Source organism: Schistocerca piceifrons, chromosome 2 (genome assembly GCF_021461385.2).
Source record: "Schistocerca piceifrons isolate TAMUIC-IGC-003096 chromosome 2, iqSchPice1.1, whole genome shotgun sequence".
NCBI classification, from domain to species: domain Eukaryota; kingdom Metazoa; phylum Arthropoda; class Insecta; order Orthoptera; family Acrididae; genus Schistocerca; species Schistocerca piceifrons.
In genome coordinates, this window is record NC_060139.1 from 1,025,320,227 (window position 1) to 1,025,344,606 (window position 24,380).

At 37.1% G+C, this 24,380-nt stretch overlaps 2 protein-coding genes across 2 annotated transcripts in view; one reads left to right on the plus strand and one right to left on the minus strand.

Annotated features, from left to right (window-relative positions):
* Positions 1-4,397, plus strand: part of LOC124777615 (protein quick-to-court) — a 342,810-nt gene extending 338,413 nt beyond the window's left edge. Inside the window, exon 9 of the mRNA XM_047253077.1 lies at positions 4,005-4,397. Within this exon, the coding sequence (XP_047109033.1) occupies positions 4,005-4,217 (213 nt within the window). The 3' untranslated portion in view covers positions 4,218-4,397. The remainder of the gene's footprint in view (positions 1-4,004) is intronic.
* A 178-nt stretch (positions 4,398-4,575) lies between these two features.
* The window catches only part of LOC124777614 (mitogen-activated protein kinase kinase kinase 7-like), a 157,388-nt gene continuing 137,583 nt past the window's right edge, over positions 4,576-24,380 (minus strand). The window contains exons 11-12 of the mRNA XM_047253076.1: positions 20,452-20,613; positions 4,576-6,895 (exon numbers count right to left, since the gene is read on the minus strand). Of these exons, the coding sequence (XP_047109032.1) occupies positions 6,767-6,895; positions 20,452-20,613 (291 nt within the window). The 3' untranslated portion in view covers positions 4,576-6,766. The remainder of the gene's footprint in view (positions 6,896-20,451; positions 20,614-24,380) is intronic.

Consider the following 24,380-nt stretch of genomic DNA (forward strand, 5'->3'; position numbering starts at 1 on the left):
ACGGAAGCTTAATACCCTCTGATTTCTCAGCCGCACCTCTCGGGGCACAGACTGCACAGTTCTGCGATTTCATCACTACTGAACTCCTAATGTGTTGTCCGGTTGGCAGCACAATCAGTACTGAGCTTGTTTGACCTGCTCCAGCACAGTGGAGAGCAGTTGGCAACTGTGGAGTGCAGTTGGCAACTGGAGCCTTCTGTAAGAGTGCTCTAGAGAGCCTCCTGCTGGAAATGGTGTCCCACTACTGAGGGTCAGATGCCAGCAGCTGTTAACAAACTAAGTGGTATGTGCCCAAAAATGGATAGACTAGCTGAGTTAAGATTGGAAGCTCTATGCAAGAACTTCAAACTGCCTCCTCTTGTCTGTGTCCATGTAGCATTCCCTCTCGGCAGCCACACTCCCCACCCCCATGGTATGAATCTAGTCTTATGATATGGATGGACCTCTTTTGCAGCCTGAACAGAAATATTGATACCACCATTCTCAGAGGCATGTTCTGTTCAGTTCTTCACGACTACCCAAATTTGACATGCACCTACACAGGTGGATCGAAAGTCACTGATGGGCAGTTATTGCTTTTGCACGCGCAAGGAGCCATGAGACTTTTCTCTGCAGTAATGCATGCAGTGTATAAATGAAACCTCACAAACTCCACAGCTCTGGAATTCATCTAGGCATGAGCCATGTGGGTATTCTGGGAAATGAAATCGCTGAAAATTTGAGCTAAAGAAGCAACTAAACGAGACAAACTTGAACTCTGAGTACAGGACGCAAACCTAGGATTGCAATTGCAATATTACATTTTGAAAACCTGGAATATGGAATGGCAAGCTACCATAATCCTCAATAAGCTGAGAGCAACCAAAGGAAACACCATGGCGTAGCATACTTTTCTTCTGACTTCTCAGAAGGATACCATCGTATTATGTTGACTGCATATCAGCCACAGCAGATTTAAACTTTCCCCACCCCCAGAGTTTTATGCCAAGACAACTCCCCTCAAAGCAGCTTTGGTAGTCATTTAACGATCACCCATATCTTTGCAGTGTGTGCCCTGTTGGCTGATCTGAGACGAGCAGTCATCCTGTCTACCTCACTATCTCTTAATACTTGTGGACATTGGATTAACAGCTACCAAAGTCCTATGTTCCCTGAAGGAAAGCAGAATTTACAACAAAAGTTACTACACCACCACATTCAGTGTTTGATTGTCGGGGGAGTACCACTGTCTGTAGTGTACGCTCAGAGTGACCACAGGCTACTTTCTCTCTCTGCACTGTCGTACATCTTTAAACTTTCATGTACATCTCTTATTTATCTAACTGCTTAAGCTGATTAGATGTTTGTATACTCTGCATCTGCTCACCTCATTTTATTTTCTGACTCCATTTTAAGAGTACTGACTATGATGACCCCTTTAGACGTTCTTCAGTGACCAGCTAGTTTTAGCTGCCAGGGTTTTATCTCATTTTTAACTATCTGGCTAAAGTACTGTCAACCATGATGACATGGTCACAGAACCTGGAACAGACTGTTCTCTTTTTCTAGTTTCAGATTTTTTTAAAATTTTTTTTTGTTTATTTACCCACAATCATCACTACCTCCCACAGATTGTAACAGACGGCTAAACAGTAATAAGCTGTATAATACACTTCCTGTGAATGAGTGTATATTATGACAAAATTTGAAGTCAGCTCAATTAGATATTGGCTGAGGGAATGGGGTGGGTAGGAAGCATCTTACTGCCATTTTAGCCTCAAGGCACTTACCAATCTATTCTTTGTTTCTAAATCTGGCATAAACAATAAAATATTTTTCTGTTCATATTCTTGGCTGTAATATATCAAACCTTGCCTCGTTATTTCGAAATCTCAACTTTTGTAAACAGTCATCTTAGTTTTTACCTTAGTGATAATTAAAAGTTTAGTTAACCATTGATTTACCATTAATCATTACTATGGGAGGGGTTGTGCATGCACGGGTAGGTGTGTGTGTGTGTGTGTGTGTGTGTGTGTGTGTGTGTGTGTGTGTGTGTGTGTGTGTGGGGGGGGGGGGGGGGGGGCATGACTGAAGTATCTATGTAGATGTAGAAGATGAAGATCTTGTACCTATGTAACATTACAGTGCTATGAGATAATGAAAAGGCCTGAACCTAATTTGCTTTGAGGATGAGGATGATGATGATGTACTGGTTGCCTGTAGTGCAGATTAATTTCATCAGCTGGTAGAAGAGCTCAACAGGGCAAATATGAAAGTAATACTGAATATCAGTTACCATAAGACTAAAATTATCTTCAATGATTGGCAGTGAATTCATAGAACTAGTTGTAATGGGTGTTAAGGGGAGCTGAAGACAGTCACTGGATGGGCAGCAAAAGATATAAACAGAAGAGTAAACATGGTCTATAGTGCTTTTCGAAATGGGGAGAAAATTAATAAATGGATCAGAGAACAGAGGGGAGTGGAAGACATATTTATGACTAATGAAAATCAAATGGAAATCGACAGGATGCATAGTCAAGGAAACGTGGTACATGCACCATATTAGTCCTTTGTTGGATTCCACGAGATTAGAATACCTAACAGAAGGTGGGTGGACAGCACTACAAAACATAGAGGAGCAACATGGATGCATATAGCTGAAAACCATAGTGTTTGGGACAGGAAAAAATCATTTCATTTTATGGTCAGTTTCAGTGTTATTTTTGCCAATTTTGATGCTATTTTTTTGCCAACTATGCTGTTATTTTCAGACTGCTTACTTTTCATTTATTCTTTGCAGGTCAGTTCTTTATTTTTGTCTCACATCAAAATTTCTTAGTGTGATGTTAAAATGAAAATACAGTTAAATTATATTTATACCACATTACATTTATTTACAGTATTGGAAAAAAAACCATTTACGTTAAACCTATCAAATCTTGAAGGCGGCTTCTGAAGTGTTACACGGGCAGCCTATCAACACTTAACAATAAAGTGAAAACGACCACTCTGTCTACATATTTAAACGTGGAAGACAAATTCCTTCAGCACAACAACAGATATTTGACTATGTTCTTATTTTCTGCTGGCATAGGAAGTTGCTTTTCCATTAAATTATGAGGGGATTTTTGTATCCTTTCAGAATAACTACATTGCTGAGACCTGCCAATCCGTGTCTACATAACTCTTTGCCGTGCCAACATTAATTGAAATAATAATAATAGTAATCATCATCCTAGGCTTAAGAAAGATTCTAAGCCCGTGAACACAACTCAAAAATCTCTGCCTTCTAATTTACATGAGTGTGAGTAAACCACCAAATTTTGCGATATGGGTAAAACAAAATATTTGCTGTTATTTTTTATATTTTATTTTGAATGGAATTTTCATGTATGAAAAATCTGGAGGCAGCCTCATTCAGCAGTAGGTATCACATAAGTAATGGTGGATTTTTAGTTCCCGAGAGAGAATATGGTGCTTTGTTTTTACCTTGTTTGTTTTTTTTTTGTTTATGGGTTGATTCTTCCTTATTTTTATTTATAGCAATGTAGAGTAGGTCCTATGCCTTGAGCATTACTAGGTGCTGAAGACATACCCTCCAAAGTCACCTTGGAAAGACCGAGATTTATTTAAAATAAAGTTCCTCTGGCCACAAAACCCAAACATGTTGTTGCACACTTTATTTGCTGCACTATTATTACCATGTATTTTGTTTGTTGTCAGGAAGGTTTCTGTTATAACACAGTTGTGATATTGTAAAACAGTCCACATTGAAATTTTGTAGCCTGATGATCAATCCACAGTATCTCCTGTCCTTGATATGTGTAGCGCAATACCCCGTGTGGTGCGACACACACACACACTCTGCTGCATAACAAAGTCCTTTTACTGTTCAACAGGTGCACAAAAAGCAGATCCAGAGTGCTGCATGTAGTAATTTGAGAGACTAAGCTGCTCGTCTGTTGTCTCTCCTAATCCAAAAGGAAAGTAAATAATTAAGTCATTTTCAATTTTTTTTGCAGGCTTTGTATCGACGCCTTGTGGAGGCACATGCAAGTAAAGGTGAAATGGATCCAGCAATGACTCTTCAGTTTTTGAAGTCTGCTGTCTACTACTTCCTCACAGACAGGGAAAATCATCAAGGTCATCTTAATGCGATTAAAAGCATTTTAGGTTATACTGAGTCAGAAAAAAGTAATATTGAGAGAGCTTATAAAGCTTATTTGAGGAAATAAGACTTATTTAAACAAGTTGTGTACTGTAGTAATTATTTTGGAATGAATCTGTATATTTTGCTTTGGTTTTTCTCCAGAAAGAAGTGTATATATAGGAGAAACTTTTTAGATCTATATGTATCCTGTGCAAAATGCATCAAATGATATGAATAATATATTACAATAAATGTTTTACTATAATTCATTGTATTAACAGTATGTGAACTATGAATAAGGACTTTAAAGACTATTCCCCACTGTAGAGGCATGCATACATTTTTCTTTCTTTTTTTCGGGTGAATGTAAAACATTCAACACATTTAGTCATAAAAAAATGAATATGCACTAGAGTATTGATGAACAGTAGTTAAACATGTGGTCACAAAGAATATCAAAATGTATTTACATTATGGACATACAATTTACAGTTAGCTGAATATGACAAATTTACATCTCTTTACAAAAGGTCAGTCATACAGATAATACAGGAACTTTCACAAGACATCTAATGAACAGTATAACATGCTGCCCGCAGCATTAGAGTAATATTTGCATACCCTAAAATGGTTTCTCGCAGACTGTCAAATTCAGTCAATATTTTGGCATATTGTTTCAGAAACAGGTGCATTCAATGAACAATGTAAATCACTTCACTTTACTAGACTAGCACTGTTATGGAATGAATACACGGTAGTCCATTTACTAAAACACATTGCAGTTTTACTTTAAACAGTGGTAATGCATGTCAACATAAAATGTTCTTTGACAAACATACTTTTAATTTAGTTTTCAGTATTGTCTACCAGGACTTAGTGGCAAGTATGCCTGCTTTACAACTCGTGTGTTTTATAATTCACTTCATACACAGCAGAAGCCATATGGTCAAAACATATGCAACAACGATCTCTCATGCTTCACTCAGATGGAAAATTAAATATGAAACAAAGTTTGCTTAATGCACTACAAATAAACTTCCTTGTTTCAATCCTTCTACATGAACAAGAACATAACAAAAGTTCAAACTAAGTGCAGGCCAGCAAACATACAATTTTTACCTGACTGTAAATAAGTAACAAAGAAAGGGTTTGACTTTTACACTGAGAATATTTTGAGTTGTATTATACTGACATAAATATTTAAACCAAATGCACATTTTGACAAAATCACAAAAATAAAACATAATTACAGAATAGTTTTGTTTACGTGAAGTATTTAGAATGTTGATACTGCATTGGCATGATCCTCCTATAACTACAGATCATACTAATTTGTCCAGAGTCAAGTGTGTTCAATAACTTGAGCAAAGAATTTGATCCACAGATTATTTCAATTTGAAGACCAACTGTCATGTATTGCTACATGCTTAGAAAGTAATCTAGTGGCTTCAAATGGCAACCACTTGTTTAATTTTTGAAATCTTATAAGAAACTGACATAGTTACTTTGCATACACAATATGCAATGTCCCTGACTTGCAGGTTGCCACAAAATAATGGGAATGGCTGCACATTTCAAAAACTCTCCCCATCTCCAGTTTTCTTCAATTCTGCTTATGCATCAGTATGCATTCCAGTATAAAATTTTGTTTACAATAATCAAAACCCCATTCTGTCTCCATTGTTCATACGTGGTGACCTATAAAATGAATGGCCTAATGTAAATAAATTAGTGTAAAACTACTCACCAGTACTCTAAAAAAAGAGGCCATTGTTCATAAAAATTGGCTAACCTTCAAATAGGTCACATTTGAGGAAATGTTATCAGACTAATACCATTACTAGTTTGGTATACTTCTTGCCATTGTTTTCTCTAACAACTTAATTTTTTTTACACCTGTTCCAGCCACACTTCAGCATTTACAGGACAATACAAACAAAGGGCTCACAATTAAGCCTGTCACTTGAACAGTTAAGTACAACAGAAAAGCATAATGCAATAGTTTTTTCATAAATATGGTTGTGTCCAGTCTATAATTAACATGAAGTCATCTTGTAAGCAAACACAAAAATACTATTCAACAGTCTTTCTTGTGTACACTTACTCAACATTAAATATTAGTGCAGTCCACTAACTTTAATTGTCATTATTTCCTTAATAACTACCTCATGAAAACTGGCATGTTGTCACAAGAATATTTTGTGAATGCTTCCTTTTGGGTCATATGACTTGAAGATATTCTACTTTTTTATTATTATGAAAACAAGAAACAGATCTATATAAGGATTTGAGCAATACAATGGTAAACTGACAGATAAATCAAGTCACAGATGTTGTTGCTGAAAATTACAGGCAAAGCAAATGAAAACACCTTGCAGACTGGAGAAAGAACACTCCACAGGGCAATCTGCGGTTTTCATTGAAAAACAAAATAAGATACAATAAAATACACACATCAGTCTGACAAAAATACTATAAATGCTTTTTTTACAGGTCAGCAATTAAAAGTTTTAGTAGTATTAACGGAACACAAATCATCGAGGACCAAACTTATTACTTTCACTTTCATATGCATTACAGTCACATTCACTCTTGGTATAAAAATACAGTACTTGGAGACACACTCAGCAGCAGCTAAGTTAAGTGAGAGTGGTCCTGGTGTGGCACAACGACCCATCCATCATTTCCAACACTCTCTCTTCGTTGACCCTTAATAAGTTCCAGTTGTCGTTTAAGATTCCTATGAAGTTTTTGTAGGTTTTCCTGTTTAAAAGAATAAATAAATCACATAGCATTATTAAATGAAAGTGTTAAATTGAAAAGGAAATACTACATCTGCCTGGAATTAAAGTTACTCACTAAATCACATGCAATATGTGATATAAAATATATGAAGGAGCTCACTGTCACAGAGTTGCAGTTATGAATAACCATCTCTCTCTCTCTCTCTCTCTGAAATTTATCAATCCAACATATTTATTTCAATCATATTAAACTTGTGCATATATTTTAAAACACAAACATTCATTCATTCATTTTTTGATGAAGGCAAGATTTGCAAGAAAGATTGAGTTCAGTTGCATCAGCTGGACTAATGAGTGCAGTGCAGTAGACAGGAAATAACTATTTTACAATGACTGAAGTCAAATATGACAAAATGCAACTGTATTCTTCGAACTTTGGATTGGAACAAATTGCCAAACCTAGTTACTCTACAGACCCAAAGCTATTTTAGATTCAGTCAACATCACACCATGAACATTGCCGAGATGGAGTAGTTCATATTGCTGAAACACTCAGACAGCTGTGGAAGGGTACCTGTGGAGAGACCAGACTAACCTGTGGTTCATGAAGAGCATAACAGACTTTTCAGTGGCTGGAAGCCTAACATGAGCTGGCTGTGTTGATGCTAGTGAACAGCTGAAAGCAAGGGGGGAAACTATAGGAACTGGTGACCGATGCTTTATCCCAGTATTCTTGGCAGCAGAAAAACATCTAAACCAGCTGCTACTGTCACCTGTCAGTGAATGTGTGCATTGTTTAAAGTGTTGTGTAGTATCTCCATCTACAGTACGTAAGCTGCAAGCCACCGTATGATGCACTGCAGAGGGTACTCTCTCCATAATTAGTCATCTCCTTTCCCGTTCCACATACAAAAAGAGTGATCGAAAAACTACTGTCTATATGCCTCCATATGAGCCCTAATTTCTCATATCTTATCTTCATGGTCCTTACGTGAAGTGTATGTTGGTGGGAGTAGAATTGTTCTGCAGTCAGCTTCAAGTGCTGGTTCTGTAAATTTTCTCTTTAATGCCTCACAAAAAGAACAGTGTCTTCCTTCCAAGAATTCTCCGTAATACTTGCGAGTTTTTCAAACCTAAAGACAATTGCTTGTCTTCCAAATCCAACCTGGTGCAGATCCTGAGCACTTGTGCAGCACTTAAGAACAGGTTGCACTAACATCCTACGTGCTGTCTCCTTTATAGATGAACTATACTCTCCCAAAATTCTCCCAATAAACTTAAGTTGAGCACTCGCCTTCTCTACCACAATCCTCACATGCTTGTTGCATTTCATACTGTTCTGCAAAATTACACCCAGTTATTTAAATGGTGTTTCTGTGTCAAGCAGCAAACAACTAATACTGTCATCAAATCATTATGGCATTATTTCCGCTACTCATATGCATTAACTTAGATTTTTCTACACTAGTTGCCAATCAGACCAACTAGAAATTTTGTCTAAGTCATCTTGTATCACCTCATCAATAAGTCATCCTTTAGTTAAGTAAAATGCTGAATACACATTTTTCTAAACTCTTGCTTCAGGAAGATGATCTTCATCTCAATGTAATTGTATTTATTGTGCTTTTCAACTATAATTACCACATTTTCTGCCTGTTGTACGCTACTTACACAAAAAACTTTTCTCTATTTCTTTGTCATGATGGTTAATGGTATGTTGTGGACTCTTGAAATATAAATGTTTTTGATTTTGCCTCTGTGCCTACAGATGTGGCAATCTACATTAAAACTCTTTGACTGGAGGTACTGAAGTGGATATTAAATATTTTTGTTCTTGTGCTACTGATATGACTAGGGTAATGAATTTGGTATCAACTGAGCAATGACATACTATTTGTTGTACAGTTTTCAGATGCCTTGCAATGTTTAGGCAGCCAGTCAGTCACTATTTACCTTCCAGTTTCATGAACATTTATATAATAAGTTAGCGTTAAATGTATTATTGAAATGAAAGTGTATAGTTGTTTTGCTTAAGCTGACCAATTTTTGCATATAGAAGACACCTGAGGTATCGCAATTAGAAATGTATTTGAAGGACGTAAAAAAAAAACATACATCACTACAAGTTCAGAAGGTATTTGCAGTGGTGCCGAGATACAATTTGCAGTGGTGCTGAGATACATAAAAGGAAAATTATACTATATTTTTAATTGTCTGAGAGGTGGATGATGATGATACTATTTTTCTATGTAAACATGATTGTTCTCATAGGAGAAGTTAAAGATAGGTATGAGCTATATGCTACAGAGATTTAATTGGACTGCATTAAGTACTTTTTTTGCACTATTTTCATTGACATCTCTACAGAGGAATTTTGATATTTTTGTTTCAATTATATTTCCACCATTTGACCGTACAAACTTTTTTATTTTATGTTACTATCATGACTTCTGTCTTAAGCCTTTACAGAGGCTGGCATCTGTAATCATCAATTATGTAACATACACTTACCACTTATGCTGTTCATCTTTGAGCACCAGCCAACCAGTAACGTCCACAGTATTTTTTCAGACCATATTCACTGCAAATGTAACTGCTGTATTGATGTTCACTCTGTGGCTCAGTTGTTTTATGGCTGGAAAAAATGTTAGCCACCTGTCTGCCATACATTTACGTGATTTTGTACTTATTTACACACTGGGACACCCAGTTCAATAGATCTTGATGACTTTACTTGATGAAGTCTAATCACAACCAAAATTGTTATATGTAATAATGGCTGAAGGTGGCAGGGGTAAAATACAGGGAGCGAAAAGCTATTTACAATTTGTACAGAAACCAGATGGCAGTTATAAGAGTCGAGGAACATGAAAGGGAAGCAGTCATTGGGAAGGGAGTGAGACAGGGTTGTAGCCTATCCCTGATGCTATTCAATCTGTATATTGAGCAAGCAGTGAAGGAAACTAAAGAAAAATTCGGAGTAGGTATTAAAATCCATGGAGAAGAAATAAAAACTTTGAGGTTTGCCAATGACATCATAATTCTATCAGAGACAGCAAAGGACTTGGAAGAGCGATTGAATGGAATGGACAGTGTCTTGAAATGAGGGTATAAGATGAACATCAACAAAAGCAAAACGAGAATAATGGAATGTAGTTGAATTAAGTCGGATGATGCTGCGGGAATTAGATTAGGAAATGAGACATTTAAAGTAGTAAAGGAGTTTTGCTATTTGGGAAGCAAAATAACTGATGATTTTCGAAGTAGAGAGGATATAAAATGTAGACTGGCAATGGCAAGGAAAGCGTTTCTGAAGAAGAGAAATTTGTTAACATCGAGTATTGATTTAAGTGTCATGAAGTCGTTTCTGAAAGTATTTGTATTGAGTGTAGCCATGTATGGAAGTGAAACATGGATGATAAGTAGTTTAGACAAGAAGAGAATAGAAGCTTTCGAAATGTGGTGCTACAGAAGAATGCTGAAGATTAGATGGGTAGATCACATAACTAATGAGGAGGTATTGAATAGAATTGGGGAGAAGAGGAGTTTGTGGCACAACTTGACTAGAAGAAGAGATCGGTTGGTAGACATGTTCTGAGGCATCAAGGGATCACCAATTTAGTACTGGAGGGCAGCATGGAGGGTAAAAATCGTAGAGGGAGACCAAGAGATGAATACACTAAGCAGATTCAGAAGGATGTAGGCTGCAGCAGGTACTGGGAGATGAAGAGGCTTGCAGAGGATAGAGTAGCATGGAGAGCTGCATCAAACCAGTCTCAGGACTGAAGACTACAACAACAACAGTAATGGCTTATAAGGCTGAAATCATGATAGTAATATAAAATAAAGAAGTTTTTACAGACAGATGGTGTAAATATCATTCAAACATTATTACATGACTGTTGCCCAAAATATGAAAAGATTTGATATTTTTATTGTTTTGTAATCTAGTTATATGACCAATTTGGTTTCCATGTAAATTCTATGTCTACTTATCACCTATATAGACAGATTTAATTTTCGGTGCAGGGATGAGAGAATGTGAAGAGTACCTGGTATTATTATTATTATTTCTTTCTTTGCTCAGACGTTATGTCTGGTTAAAAATGGAAAGTGACGCGGACCTTGAGCAAGCGTGACTTCCTTTTAACTGTGCGGTATATGTTACATTGCATTTAGGAACTTTCGGGTAATTGAACATGTATCAACAATTACAGATTTCTGCAGTTGTATATACATGTTTGGATGTAGCTGTATTGCATTGATGTACTGGTGGATATTGTATGGTATGACTCCTGTAGTTGATAGTATAATTGGTATAATGTCAACTTTATCCTGATGCCACATGTCCTTGACTTCCTCAGTCAGTTGGATGTATTTTTCAATTTTTTCTCCTGTTATCTTCTGTATATTTGTTGTATTGGGTATGGATATTTCGTTTAGTTGTTTTCTTTTTATTGGTGAGTATGATGTCAGGTTTGTTTTGTGGTGGTATTATTATTATTATTATTATTACTATTGGATTAAAGTGTGACAACTCAAGAAGAAACCATTGCTCAGTTGTTCATCGCTGTGTGATTATTTGTTTCTCTGGGGATCTTGTTGGGGTTCAAAATTATCTTCGAGGTTTCTTTTTGGGTTTCAAAAAACTCTCTTCTGGCATTTTTTGAAAAATTCTACTAGGAGGATATAAGGAGTACACTTATTCATGATGTCATGACATAGTAATATCATACTTTTAATCATCACTGGAATTTTTGAAGCTGAGCACGCCTTTCTCTGATCAACAATTCCAGAGTGCTACTAGTCGTGTGACAAGTGAGTATGGAGTTATGAATGGAGCAATTGGGCACGGCCATGTTGGGGATAAATGATCTGAAGAGTTTAAACAGTGGGGCATCCAGAATGTGATAACAACAATATGAAATGGATACATCACTACTCACCACACAGAGGAAGTGTCGAGCTGCAAACAGGCACAAGGAAAAGATTACTAAACATTTAAGCTGTGGGAAATGAAAGTTACTATTTGTATTTGTGTATATCTGTACAATTTTTCCTTGGTTATGTTGGCATGATAATATTATCATCTTTGGGATTAACAACAGAAGAAGGTTGTCACTATTATTGTTGTTACTCAGTTTTCATCGTGTTTGAAATGAAAAAGTAATTAAAAAGGAAAGATCCATACTGAACTGAATCCTTGATGAACTTAGTGTGCAGCAAATTGGTGACCCTGACATGATTGCCGAAACAATGACATCTGCAAAGTACTTTAACTTATCTCATCGGATACTGTGTTTAAAAATATGCAAAAGTCAACAGAAAATGTATGTAAAGGAAATAATCCCAAATGTAGGTTGCAAACTGATAAGGTATGCATTAAGCTAAAGCTACCACTGTTTGGACTGAGAATTCATACATCTGGTTTTTCCAAGTCAAAGCACAATTTACGATTGCTGGTATAGTTACAAAGGCGATTAAATTTAGCTATTTGCTCGCTCAGCTGGAGCCAAAATTTGTTGCAAATACGTGGGATTTAGTTACAAGCAGCAAGAACAATTCTCTTGTGAAATTACAACTTCTGGCTATATTTAAAGAAAGTGAAGAGCGATTAATTAAAACACTTTTAAATGGTTTAGAACTCGGCGATATGGAGCCTAACCAATTATTAAGAATTCAAAAGACAAGAAAGTTAAACTGTCTGACTTCAATCTCTATGCAGCAAGTGGGTCAGAAATAAAAACTTATGATACAAAACTATTAACCATTTATTTAGGGATTAAATACAATTTTGAATGGCCATTCATTGTTGTCAGACTTATCAAAAGTCATATTGGAGGTAACCACTGTGAAAGCTACAGACTCGGTAAGCTCACTTTATGCAGCATGCCAGATTTCCCACACTTTTGCAAAAATTTCCTGAACTAACTAAACCATCCATAGTATCAAAAGTGTTGCTTATAAAATACAGCAGCATATCATTATGTCTACAGGTCTACCAGTCTAGTATACAGTAAGGCTAACAAATTGGACCCACTTAAAGTGCAAAATAGAATTTAAGTTTCTGTTAAAGAATGGTGCTAAGTCCATCACAGGCACAATGGGCCAGTCCACTACACCTTATTATGAAGCCAAATTGTCAGTGGTGAGTTTGTGGAGATTACTGCATCAGAATGACAAGACATTCCCACACTAGGATCCAGTTTCATGACTAGATGTAAATTTTATGCTTGAAAATAAAAAGATATTTTCAAAGACTGACCTAGTCAAAGCCTGCTATGTAATTCCATTAGCTGAAGAAAATAAACCAAAATCAGCTGTTATTGCATTTTTGGTCTTTGTGAATTTAATGATATGTCCTTTGGACTTCACAATGCACACAGCACATTTCAGAGGTTTATAAACGAAATTGTAGGACAACTAGAATTCTGTTTTCCATATTTGGATGCTATTTTAATGGCATCTGAATATCCAGAGCAACATGTAGAGCATCTAAACTTACTCACTTAACAACTGAACAACAATGGCCTTGTAAGAAGTGTTGGAAAAATCACTATTTCGTGTAAAACAGCTAACATTCTTGGGACATTAATTACACCTGCAGGAACAATGCCAGATCCAGAAAGAGTTGCAGCAATAACAAACTACAAAAGACCCAAAACACGTCAGCAATTTAGAGCATTCTTAGGGACCATAAATATCTATGATCAGCATTTGGAACATGCTGCTGAAAACAAAGCTTTGCTGAATAATTACGTACAAGGAACAACAAAAAATCCTGAGAGATTTATTGACAGGACAGAAGAAGGAATCACTCAGTTCCTAAAATGCAAAAATCTCACAAATGCCATGCTTTCGACATTTCCTGGTCTGTACAATCAACTCGCCTTAGTTGGAGATGCATCAGATTTTGTGGTAGGCACTGCAGTACAACAGTGGCAAGATAAACAATGGAGACGGAAGTTCACAATGGCACAGTAGTATTCCACGCATGGCAAGAGAGCTGCTGAGTGCATACACGGCTGCAACATATCGGTTAGAAGGAAGAGACAATGCTCATCTAACATACGCATTTAAGCAAAAGAATGAGACAGCAACACTAACCCATTTACATTATCTGCAGTTCATTTTGCAATTTATTACAGATCTGTGACATATTTCTGGCAAAGAAAATGTTGTTGCTAGTAGCTTAGTTCCAATTCACTCTAAAGACATAGCCCAAGCACAAAATGATGATGATGAGCTTCATTCAGCTGTCACACATCAGTTAAATTAAAATACCATTTGACACATGGGAGGGAACAATTGTGTGATGTGTCAACTCAAATTACTCACCCTTGAATTCCTGAAACATTTAGATATCTCATTTTCCAAAACTATCATAATTTGGCTTGTTCAGGCATTAAGACAGCTGTACACGATCTCATTCAACGTTTGTCTGGGTCAGTATAAAAAAAAGATGTCCGAAATTGGGTGAAAACATGCACTACTTGTCAGAAAACCAAAATATCACCATGTTCAAGTGTCATTAAGAACCTTTTCTAGCAATGATGAGTACTTCAAAATAATTCTCCTTGACTTGATAGAACCAATGCATCTTTCTGCTGAATACACTTATTGATTAACATACATCAATAGAGTTAGCTTTGGGCAGAGGTAGTACCTCTTCAGGGTGTAAAAGCACAAGCAGTTATCAACTCTTGCATCATTAGATTTGGAATGTCATACCAAATAGTGACTGCCCATGGAGGATAGTTTAACACTGAGCTATTCCAAGTAGTATCAAAAATGTGTGTTTGTAACCAAACAATAGCATATCATCCTGTCAAATGGAAAAATTGAAAGATTTCATCAAGTGTTTAAAGCAGCCATCTGTGCCCATGCACCTCCTAAATAGATTCAAATAATACCTGTAACCCTTCTTGGTCTTGGATGCTCCATCAGAGAGAACACTGATGCTACAACTGCAGAAATGGTTTATGGCTCGCCCATCAGGGCACTAGGTACCTTTTCTTCTCAAGAGTACAGCACAAAAATGGATGCAGTGACATCAGCAACTCAACATGTGTTCGTAAGGGTTGACCGAGTGAAGAAGGCATTAGAGCCTCCATATGAAGGCTCATACAAAGTAACTGAAATGATCCCAAATTATTATTATTATTATTATTATTATTATTTTTTTTTTTTTTTTTAAATGAAAGACCAGCAATGAATGCCTCCATCTGTTGATGAAAACCTACAGACCTGATAACCAGGTGAATGAGAATCATTAACAACCTGAAGGCTCTAGAGTTGAACTGTCAGCCCAAGACAAATAACCAGACTCTACAGAGTCATGAAATTTGATTTCTAGCAAGATTAGTTGAAGTTCTAAAGTGATTATGCTACTGGGGGGGGGGGGGGGGGGGATATCTGAAACACAACAAATTGCTATTTTTGTGTGTGTGTGTGTGTGTGTGTGTGTGTGTGTGTGTGTGTGTGTGTAGAATGTTTGCTTTGGTAACATTGACATAATAGCATTATTATTTTTGGGATTTAACAAAAAAAGAGTGCTGTAACTCTATTGTTGATGTAATTCAGGTTTTTCATTGTGCAAGAATAAAAAGTAAATAAATGGAAAAGGACATGTCAAATTGTGTCTTTAATGAACTTAAGGTTCACCACAGTTTTATGAAAAAAGCCTTTTTTCCGCACGCCCTTCTGCATGTGTGTTAATCTGTACTATTATTCTTTCAAAGAGACATTTTCCATTTCATAATTAAAAAACTAAAACATCAAATTATAAGGGATGCATGTTCATATTAGGCACATGGTCAAGTTATTTCATAACAAAGTGTGTTCTCTCAGTACAGCTACTCGACTTGAGTCTGTTAGTTCCAAAACTAAGTTAACAAACTATAGTTACAAGGGACATATTTTCTTTACCAACAGAGCTTCTAGTAAGGCAGTACACAATTATCAACACAAAATCACATATGGTAATGCAGAAGTAGAGTAATAATGAATAAGAAAATAGGGTTTCAGGTATATGACTATGAGTGGCCTAGTGATCACATTACTGTAGCCAAGATAAACAAAGTCAAAAATCTACAGCAGCTGCAAAAATTTAAATGCCAATTGTGGGTGAAGAAATTGAAAGATTGTGTGACGAGATGAAGGGAATTACTTAAACAGTTAAGCGAGACGAAAATTTAATTCTGATGGCTGACTAGAGTTCACTGGTAGGAAATGGAGGAAAAGGAAAATTAGTACAGCACTGGTGAGATAAAGGAATGAAAGGGAAAGCAACATGGTAGAATTTTGTGAATGTAATTTAATCATCACTACCACTTAGTTTACAAATCATGAGAGATGTTCAGATTCGTTGATGAAACCTTTGTGATATAGACCAAGGCTGAGGACACCCTATCCATTTTGTCCAGAACCACACCTTTTCTCCCATTGATTTCACCTGGTCCTCCTCAACCTAACAACCTACTTTCCTCAATGTTGACCTCCACCTCAAATATGGCTACATCAGTACCTCCTTCGTATCAAACCTACCAACCACCAGCAATACCTCCACTTTGACAGTTGCCATCCATTCCACATTAAGAAGTCCCTTCCATACAGCCAAGCTACCTGGGGCCGTTGCATCTGTAGTGATGAGCAGTCCCTCTACAATAATATAACAAGGGGCTCATTGAGGTCTGCAGAGACTGAAATTACAGAAACAGATCTCCAGTGGCTCGTCTCTCCAGTTACCTCACACTTCCACATATACACCATCCAGCCATAAACAAGCACCCGCTCATAACTAAGTGCCACCCAGGACTGGAGCAACTGAATAACATTCTCCGACAGGGTTTTGACCACCTCTCGTCATTTCCTGAAATGAAGAATATCCTACCCACTATACTTTCTACCTGACCCACAGTGGTATTCTGCTGTCCAATGAACCTGTGCAACATCGTTGATCTTTTCACATCCTTACTCCACCCTCATCCCTATCCCTTGCCTGATGCCTCATATCCCTCTGATAGACCTAGATGCAAGACATGTCCCAGACAGCCTCCCACCACAACCCACTCAAGTCCAGTCACAGGCATCTCCTATCCCATCAAAGGCAGAGCTACTTGTAAATGCAGTCATGTGATTGACAAACAAATGTTGTGATTTATATGTGGGCATGACCACAACAAAGCCAACAGCCTTGCTGCAGTGGCAACACCAGTTCCTGTCAGACCACTGAAGTTAAGCACTGTTGGGCTGGGCTATCACTTGGATGAGTGACCATCCGGTCTGCCAAGCGTTGTTGGCAAATAAGGGTGCACTCAGCCTGTGTGTGGTAAACTGAGGAGCTACTTGACTGAGAAGTAGTGGCTCCAGTTTCGTAAACTGACATATGGCCGGGAGGGTTGTGTGCTGACCACATGACCCTCCATATCTGCCTCCGATGACCCCTGTGGGCTGAGGATGACATGGTGGCCAGTCAGTACCATTAGGCCTTCATGGCCTATTAGGGCATTTAGTTTTATGACAACAAGCTGTCTGTCTACATGAATGGCCATTGACAAACAGACCATCCAGTCACTGAATATGCCACCTCACACAATGTACTTCACTTTGATGTCTACTTCACAGCATCCTTCCTGCCAATGTCAGCTATTTTGAATTGTGGAGGTGGGAATTCTCCCTGCAATTTATCCTTCATTCCTATGACCCCCCCCCCCTCCCTGGCCTCAACTTTTGTTAGTCTCTTTCTTCCTCCTGCCTATCCCTTACCCACTCCCACTCTAGCACTACACAGCCTTCAATTCCACTAAACTCCCAATCGTCTTTTTCCCTTTCTCTTCTTTCTGCTACTGCCCTCTCCAACCCTCCCAACTGCACCTGGCAGCCTTACCCTGTCTCCATAAAATCCCTGCACACTCTCAGAAGCAGCACTAAACCCCCCCCTCCCCACTCCTACCTAGCTATCCCTCCCTCCCATTGCACCTCATTACCCCACCACTCGTACTAAATCACTGCTTCCATCCAATGCAGTTGTTGTCTGCAGTCTGGCCACAACTTTCATACAATGGTTGTGTGTATGAGTTGTGCTTGTGTGAATGTGTGTGTGTTTTCCACTTTAGAAGATGGCCATTTGGTTGAAAACTTGAATGTATAGCAGTCTTTTTGTTGTGTCTCCCTGTAACTCAACATCTGCTCTATATTGTGGGTACCATTTTATCCTTCTCACGATCGTTGTTATTCTATACTCGACTTTCCACTGTTTGGTTGTATACATGGAAGTGATCTGAATATACTGGAAGGTTTGAGATTAGTTATACGATGGCAAGGCACAGTTTGAAATCTGGTTTTAAAATGCTTAAGAGTTTCCAGGGGCTGATGTTGACTCTGACCATAATTTACTGGTTATGATTTGCAAAAAAGTAGGAAATTAAGGATATAGGACCTAGATAAATTGAAAGAACCAGAGGTTGTTGAGAGTTTCAGAGGATGCATTAGGCAATGTCGGACCAAAACAGGAAAGGAATAAACATAGAGAGAAAATGAAGGAAGCAGCAGAGGATCATATAGGTAACAAGACAAGGTCTAGTAGAAATCCCTAGATAACACAAGTGATACTGAATTTAACTGATAAAAGAAGACAATATAAAAAAAGCAGCAAATGAAGCAAGGAAAAGGGAACACGAAGATCTAAAAACAGATTCTGGAAAGTGCAACATCGCTAGAGGACAAATGCGAGGCTGTAGGAGGGTGCATAACTAGGGTAAAGATATATGCTGCCTAAATGAAAATTAGAGAGGAGTTGTTTGTGTGTGAAAAGCTAAGATGGAAATGGCAGTACTAAGCAAAGAAGGGAGGGCTGAAAGTTGGAAGAAATATATAGAGGGTATGTCTATGGGAAACAAACTTAAGGCCAATATTATAATAAGAGCGGAAGAAGCAGGCAAAGATGAAATGCGTGATATATTGTGAGAAGAATTTGACAGAGCACTGGGAAAGCTTCCTGGCAACATGGCCCCTGGAACAGATGACATTCCTTAAGAATTACTGAGGTCCTTGGGAGAACCACCCATGACAAAATTATTACACCTGACGTGCAAGATATATGAGAAGCGTGAAGTACCATCAGACTGCAGGAGTAATGTAATAATTCCAATTCCAAAGAAGACAGGTGTGAATCCTACCAAACCATCAGCTTAATAAGTCGTGACTGCAAAATATTGACACTAATTATTTAGGAAGGACGGGAACATAGCAATCAGTTGCAACCCCACTAGATTTTTATTATTCTTTCTTATCCAGATTTCACCTATAAATAGCCCTCTTCAGTGTTAAAATACAAGGAAATTACAGAATCAGCAATAATTTACATAAAGCAATAAGCAAAACATAATGTTATCCAGTAGCAATGATTCATTCTAGTCAACATACCATTTGTGTGACTTAACCATCCAATCAACTCACAGAAGTAAATATCTATTAGTAGTACAGAGTCTCAAGTTTCATCCCATGTACAGGTCAGTAATAATGTCGAACTGGTCACACCAACACGTGTGTTCGCAGTGGAGTGCTATTTCCACTACGGAGAATCTGTCATGCGTATGCAACATGCCTTTCATAGGCTTCAAACATGAGTGTGACAGTTTACAGGCAAGCCTTTGTCATTCGTTACAAAAAACGTTCCCAAACGACTAGTCGAGAAGCTTTCAAGAGCTAAAAGATCAAGTTCATGTTGAAATTTCCAGAATTCGTCCAGCAGCTACGAAAGGCGTTCAAAAACTAGGTGAAACGCCTCGAGTATTGTATAGCTGTGAATGGTCATCAGTTGTCCAATCTAGTATTTCATAACTTAAAGTGAATAGATGATGTATCTTGTGTAAAATGTTCAACTCTGTTCTGTGATTAGTTCGTGTGTTATTTGAATTGGAAAGTGTCAAAATATTATGAAATCCCTGTAGCATACAGATGTCACATTTAAATGAATTGCAAGTATTTTATATTCAGATGACAGGGCAGATATTAATTTAGCAACTTATCTGCTCCTCCTCGAAGTAGATGATGCGAAAAATGCTGGACAGATTTTTAAGGTTTGTTGCATATTCTGCCTTGTTCTTACACCAGACTTCAAATTTTTACACTCTATGTGAATGTTTGTGTTTGACAATTGAATTTTTAGGTGAGTTTATTCTATGTGCAGTTTTCAGCTTTACACACTTTAACCAACTTCTTTAGAGATTATATTTGTGAGGTCATTACTAAAGCTAAATGTGTTACTTAATTATATTTCAACTTAAATTGCCACTGATTGCTGGTAGCGGTATAGCACTGCCAGATGGAGCACATTTACTCTGTTGTGTTATACTCTTCTCTACAGAAGATCCAACAAGGGACCACGTGGATTCAATAAAAAATGGCAATAAATTGGATGATACCTGCCCCCCCCCCCCAATACATTACTAAGTTTTTTTCTAAATTACACTTTAATTTAAGAAATAACACATACTTTTGAAACATCGTGTTTTCCATTGATTCCTGGCAGATGAACGTAAGTATGTAAGTCAATGTAAATGCGTCACCCACCTTTTCATTTTCAAGTTTGCGTAACTCCTCTTGCAGCCGCTCCGAGTCCTGCTGGTCCAACTGGCTCAGGCCCTCGGCCTCACTAAGCCTTTCTGCCAACTGATCCATGTGTCGAGACAGGTAGGCAATCTCAGTTTGCACCTTTAGGTATTCTTGTGCCAACTGTAACACCAAATATCATGCTCACATTTCACATATTATGTAAAGCAGAAAATTACTAAGAGACACTGATAGGACTTCCATGAGAATCAGGACAAAGCAGTATAGAATGGAATACAATTTGCATTAGTTGTCACTTAATTAGAGAACTATCACTGAAAGACACAATAAAATCTTATAGAGCTGTTAATTCCTTCATCTGTGTAATGCTGTCTCATTATATGCGCAAATATAATGAAATGGTAAAAGGTAGTTTTTTGAAGTTGTTAGTGTCCAGTTTTGAAATAATCGTCTCAAGGTTCCCAGCCATTAACAAAAATACGGGTTCCATATATTTTAACAGCAAAGATTTGAGTCAAGAGTATGTACAAGAAAAGAAAATTATACAAGGCTACTGAGAAAATCGGCAACTGAATTGTGCTAATACCAATGATATTTTGTTTGCTTCTTCTTGATATGTTTTACATTATACGTAACTCAAATTTCGTTTTGATCTGTGAAATATTTTTCTTTGTGTAGCTTTTTTGAAGTGTTGTGTTGTGTGTGTATTTCATTGAAATGCATAAACAGGACAACTGTGTTGTCATAAAATTCTGTGTGTTGTCAAAAATAATTTGTCCAAAATTGTCAAGATTTAGCAAAAGCCCACATCATTACTTCCAACAGTTAAGAAAAACATATCTAAATTCAAATATGGCCTTATCTAACTTGAAGATGACCCACATTAGACATCCCAAACTACATTCGAAAATAGTAAGGCAATGTACAACATGGTACTGGACTAGCAGCAATTAAGGGTAAATGAAATGGCTGATACCACAATCATATCAGAAGATACAATGAAGTGCAGTTTACCATGAAGTATTAAGCTTTGTGTACAACTGGAATCAGATTTCATATATGCTGACCGAAAGTAAATGCAATGTTTTCACAGTTTTAAAAGTACAACTGATTTTCCATGTAATTTTGTTTAGTGGGGAAAAGACATGGGTTCCAAACTCCCAAACAGAAATGAAAAACCAAATGATGGAGGGAAGCTAGTTTCCCCGACATTCTGAAATCCACATGAAAAAATTTGCAATACTTCAGCAGTTAAAAAGTATTCAAAATAAACTGTAATTTTATTGAGTACATTGTTCTTAAATTTTTTTTCTGTATTCTGGAGAGAAAAGTTGTTATTCTTGTAGCAATTCCAAAGGTGATGTCTGAGGCTGTGTTCACAAAAAGCAATAAATTTCCAGCATGTGTTTTAAAAGGAGGTATACAGAAAAAGAGAAAATTATACAAATGTGATATTTTTTTCCTCTTGTATTGAGTTTCTTTCTTGTCTCGAATAATTCTCCAGCAATAGTCTGCCAACACTGTAGGCACGCACTTCCCTTCATACCATTTTTCCATGGTAGATGTGTCTTAATGGAATCGTTTTCTGTGTTGGTGCAGTACATCAGTACATCTCTCTGGGAAGAAATGTACTTTCAAAGACATGTTGCACTCAAGATCTTGATAAATGTAGATCATTTGATTTACTACTTCCTTGGGAAACACACCAAGCTCATGCTTCTACGTCAGTTGAGCATGTTCCAAACTTTTGATCTAGCTGAAGTTCCTGGAGGCAAGGGCCCACAAATATAGCTTTTATTTTTGCTGCTGAGAAATGAAGAAATTTTTCAGCAAGATTTGCAAAGCCTCTGCCAGTTCAATCCACTGCCTCTAGAAATTGTTTAATCAAGCAGAATTTGATGTGACGAGATGAAAGAAGGATATCTTCAAGAGCTAGCATAGTTTGATGTTGAACATTTATTTCATCCACTTTCCAATTTTGCTCCGGCCATTTCTTTTTTATGTACCGGGACTTTCTATCACAAATATCCCATTCGTAAAGAAAACAAGTGTATTCCGTGTAGCCTTGTTGAGTTCCCAATTAAAATGCAATTACTTTTAAACTACATCAAACCTTCCATTTATGCTCACTGTATTTAATTAATATGACAATAGTTTCTAAAATCTTGTCTTTCTTCAGCCAAACTGGCATATGCAATTGCGATAGGGGGCATTTATTTCTACTGAGACTTATTTATGATGCACCTGTAGAGAGTCACTACTCCTGTGGAGTGTATTTGAAGTCAAGTGCTTTCATTAAGCCCACAGCACTATTGTCAGTGCGCCATCACTTGTGATGTAGTAAATGAAAATATGTCCTGTGAGTCTAAATCCACAGATGTTAGCACTTTGGTGGAGAAAAATTGCTGTAGCCTTGAATAAGTAGTTCTGCATTTTGTTTACTTAGTCATACATCACACACGATGTCATTTAAATCTGATTGTGTTAAGAGCAGCATTGAACAACTACATTTGTCCTGGCACAGATCATATCTTAATCACTTTAGGCACTGTAACACATGGGCCTTCCTGCAGTGACTACTGGATTAGGTGCTGATGAAAGCTGCATAAGACGAAAGTACCACTATCTGAATACAGTGGTCATCAATGAAGAAGTTAATCTTGCCAACTATTATTTTCAGACTTTTTCTCTATTTACTGCAAATAATGGCTTCCTTACTATATAAACTTTCAAATTACTGGAAAACTACCCCTGATAGTGAATTTCTGATCAGAATTTTTGATTAAAAATTCACGTTGAATTGTGCATTTTTATCCCTGAAATAGAATCATCATAGAAGAATATTATTTGCCTTGTTTCAACAGAGATACTATAACTACTGTTTATTAGTGAATCAGTAGACATTGTAGCCCTTCCATGGTAACTTACACAACATTGTTGAATCTGAAACTGATTAGTAAACAGGTTAAGAAAACAAGCAATAATTCGAATATCTTGATAGACCCCATGTTCTGAGTAGACTATAAGCAAAATTCCATTCAGCTATTTGGAATTACTCGGTAAAATTATTTCAAGATACCCACTTACAATAAGCAACACTGTGACTGTTGATGAAGTACTCAAATACAGATACTTTTGTTGCAGTATTACTAACACATATTATGCACTACTGTTTATCAGAAAGCCTATAAATCAGTTTGTTGACCATCACATTGTCTCTCAGGAATCAAATTAATTCAATGCACAATTTCTGTCCGAAATTGTAGTCGGCATGAAATACTGCATTAAGAATATTTAGAATGTAGAGAGTGAGATGATGTAAAGTGAGATGATGTGTATTAATGCATATCAGAAGGGAGTCACTTTGAATCAGCGGTCATTGCTTCTGTTGCTGCTTGTTTAAGCTGCAGTGTGAGAATGAATATAAAATAAAATAGCAAAGAGATAAAAATGGAATGACTTAAAAATTATGCTTGGGAGTAACTGAGCTTCCTTGAGAATGGATCATGTTTTTTTGTTTCTGAAACTGATTCGGCTTTCAGAACTCAAAAACATACAGAGACTTTTTTCAGAAAATTTTGGAAGCACTAATTCGGGCAAAATTAGAAGAGCAACATGGCTTCAGAACAGGAAGGTCCACGGTGGATCTAATTTTTGCTGTAAGACAACTGCAGGAACAGCACTATGAATATGGCATAGATCTACTAATGGGAGGAGAGAGATCAGCTTGGATTGAACAGAAGAATGGCTTGAGGCAGGGAAGTGCACTTTCACCATTACTCTCCATTGTAATGATTGAAGATATAATGAGTACAGTAGCACAAATAATTGGTGAAAGGAAGATGAAAGCTATGTTGTTTGCAGATGATCTGATAATCTGGGGGAATAAGGAGGAGGAAGTACTAGAGTAACTGGAAATATGTGAATGA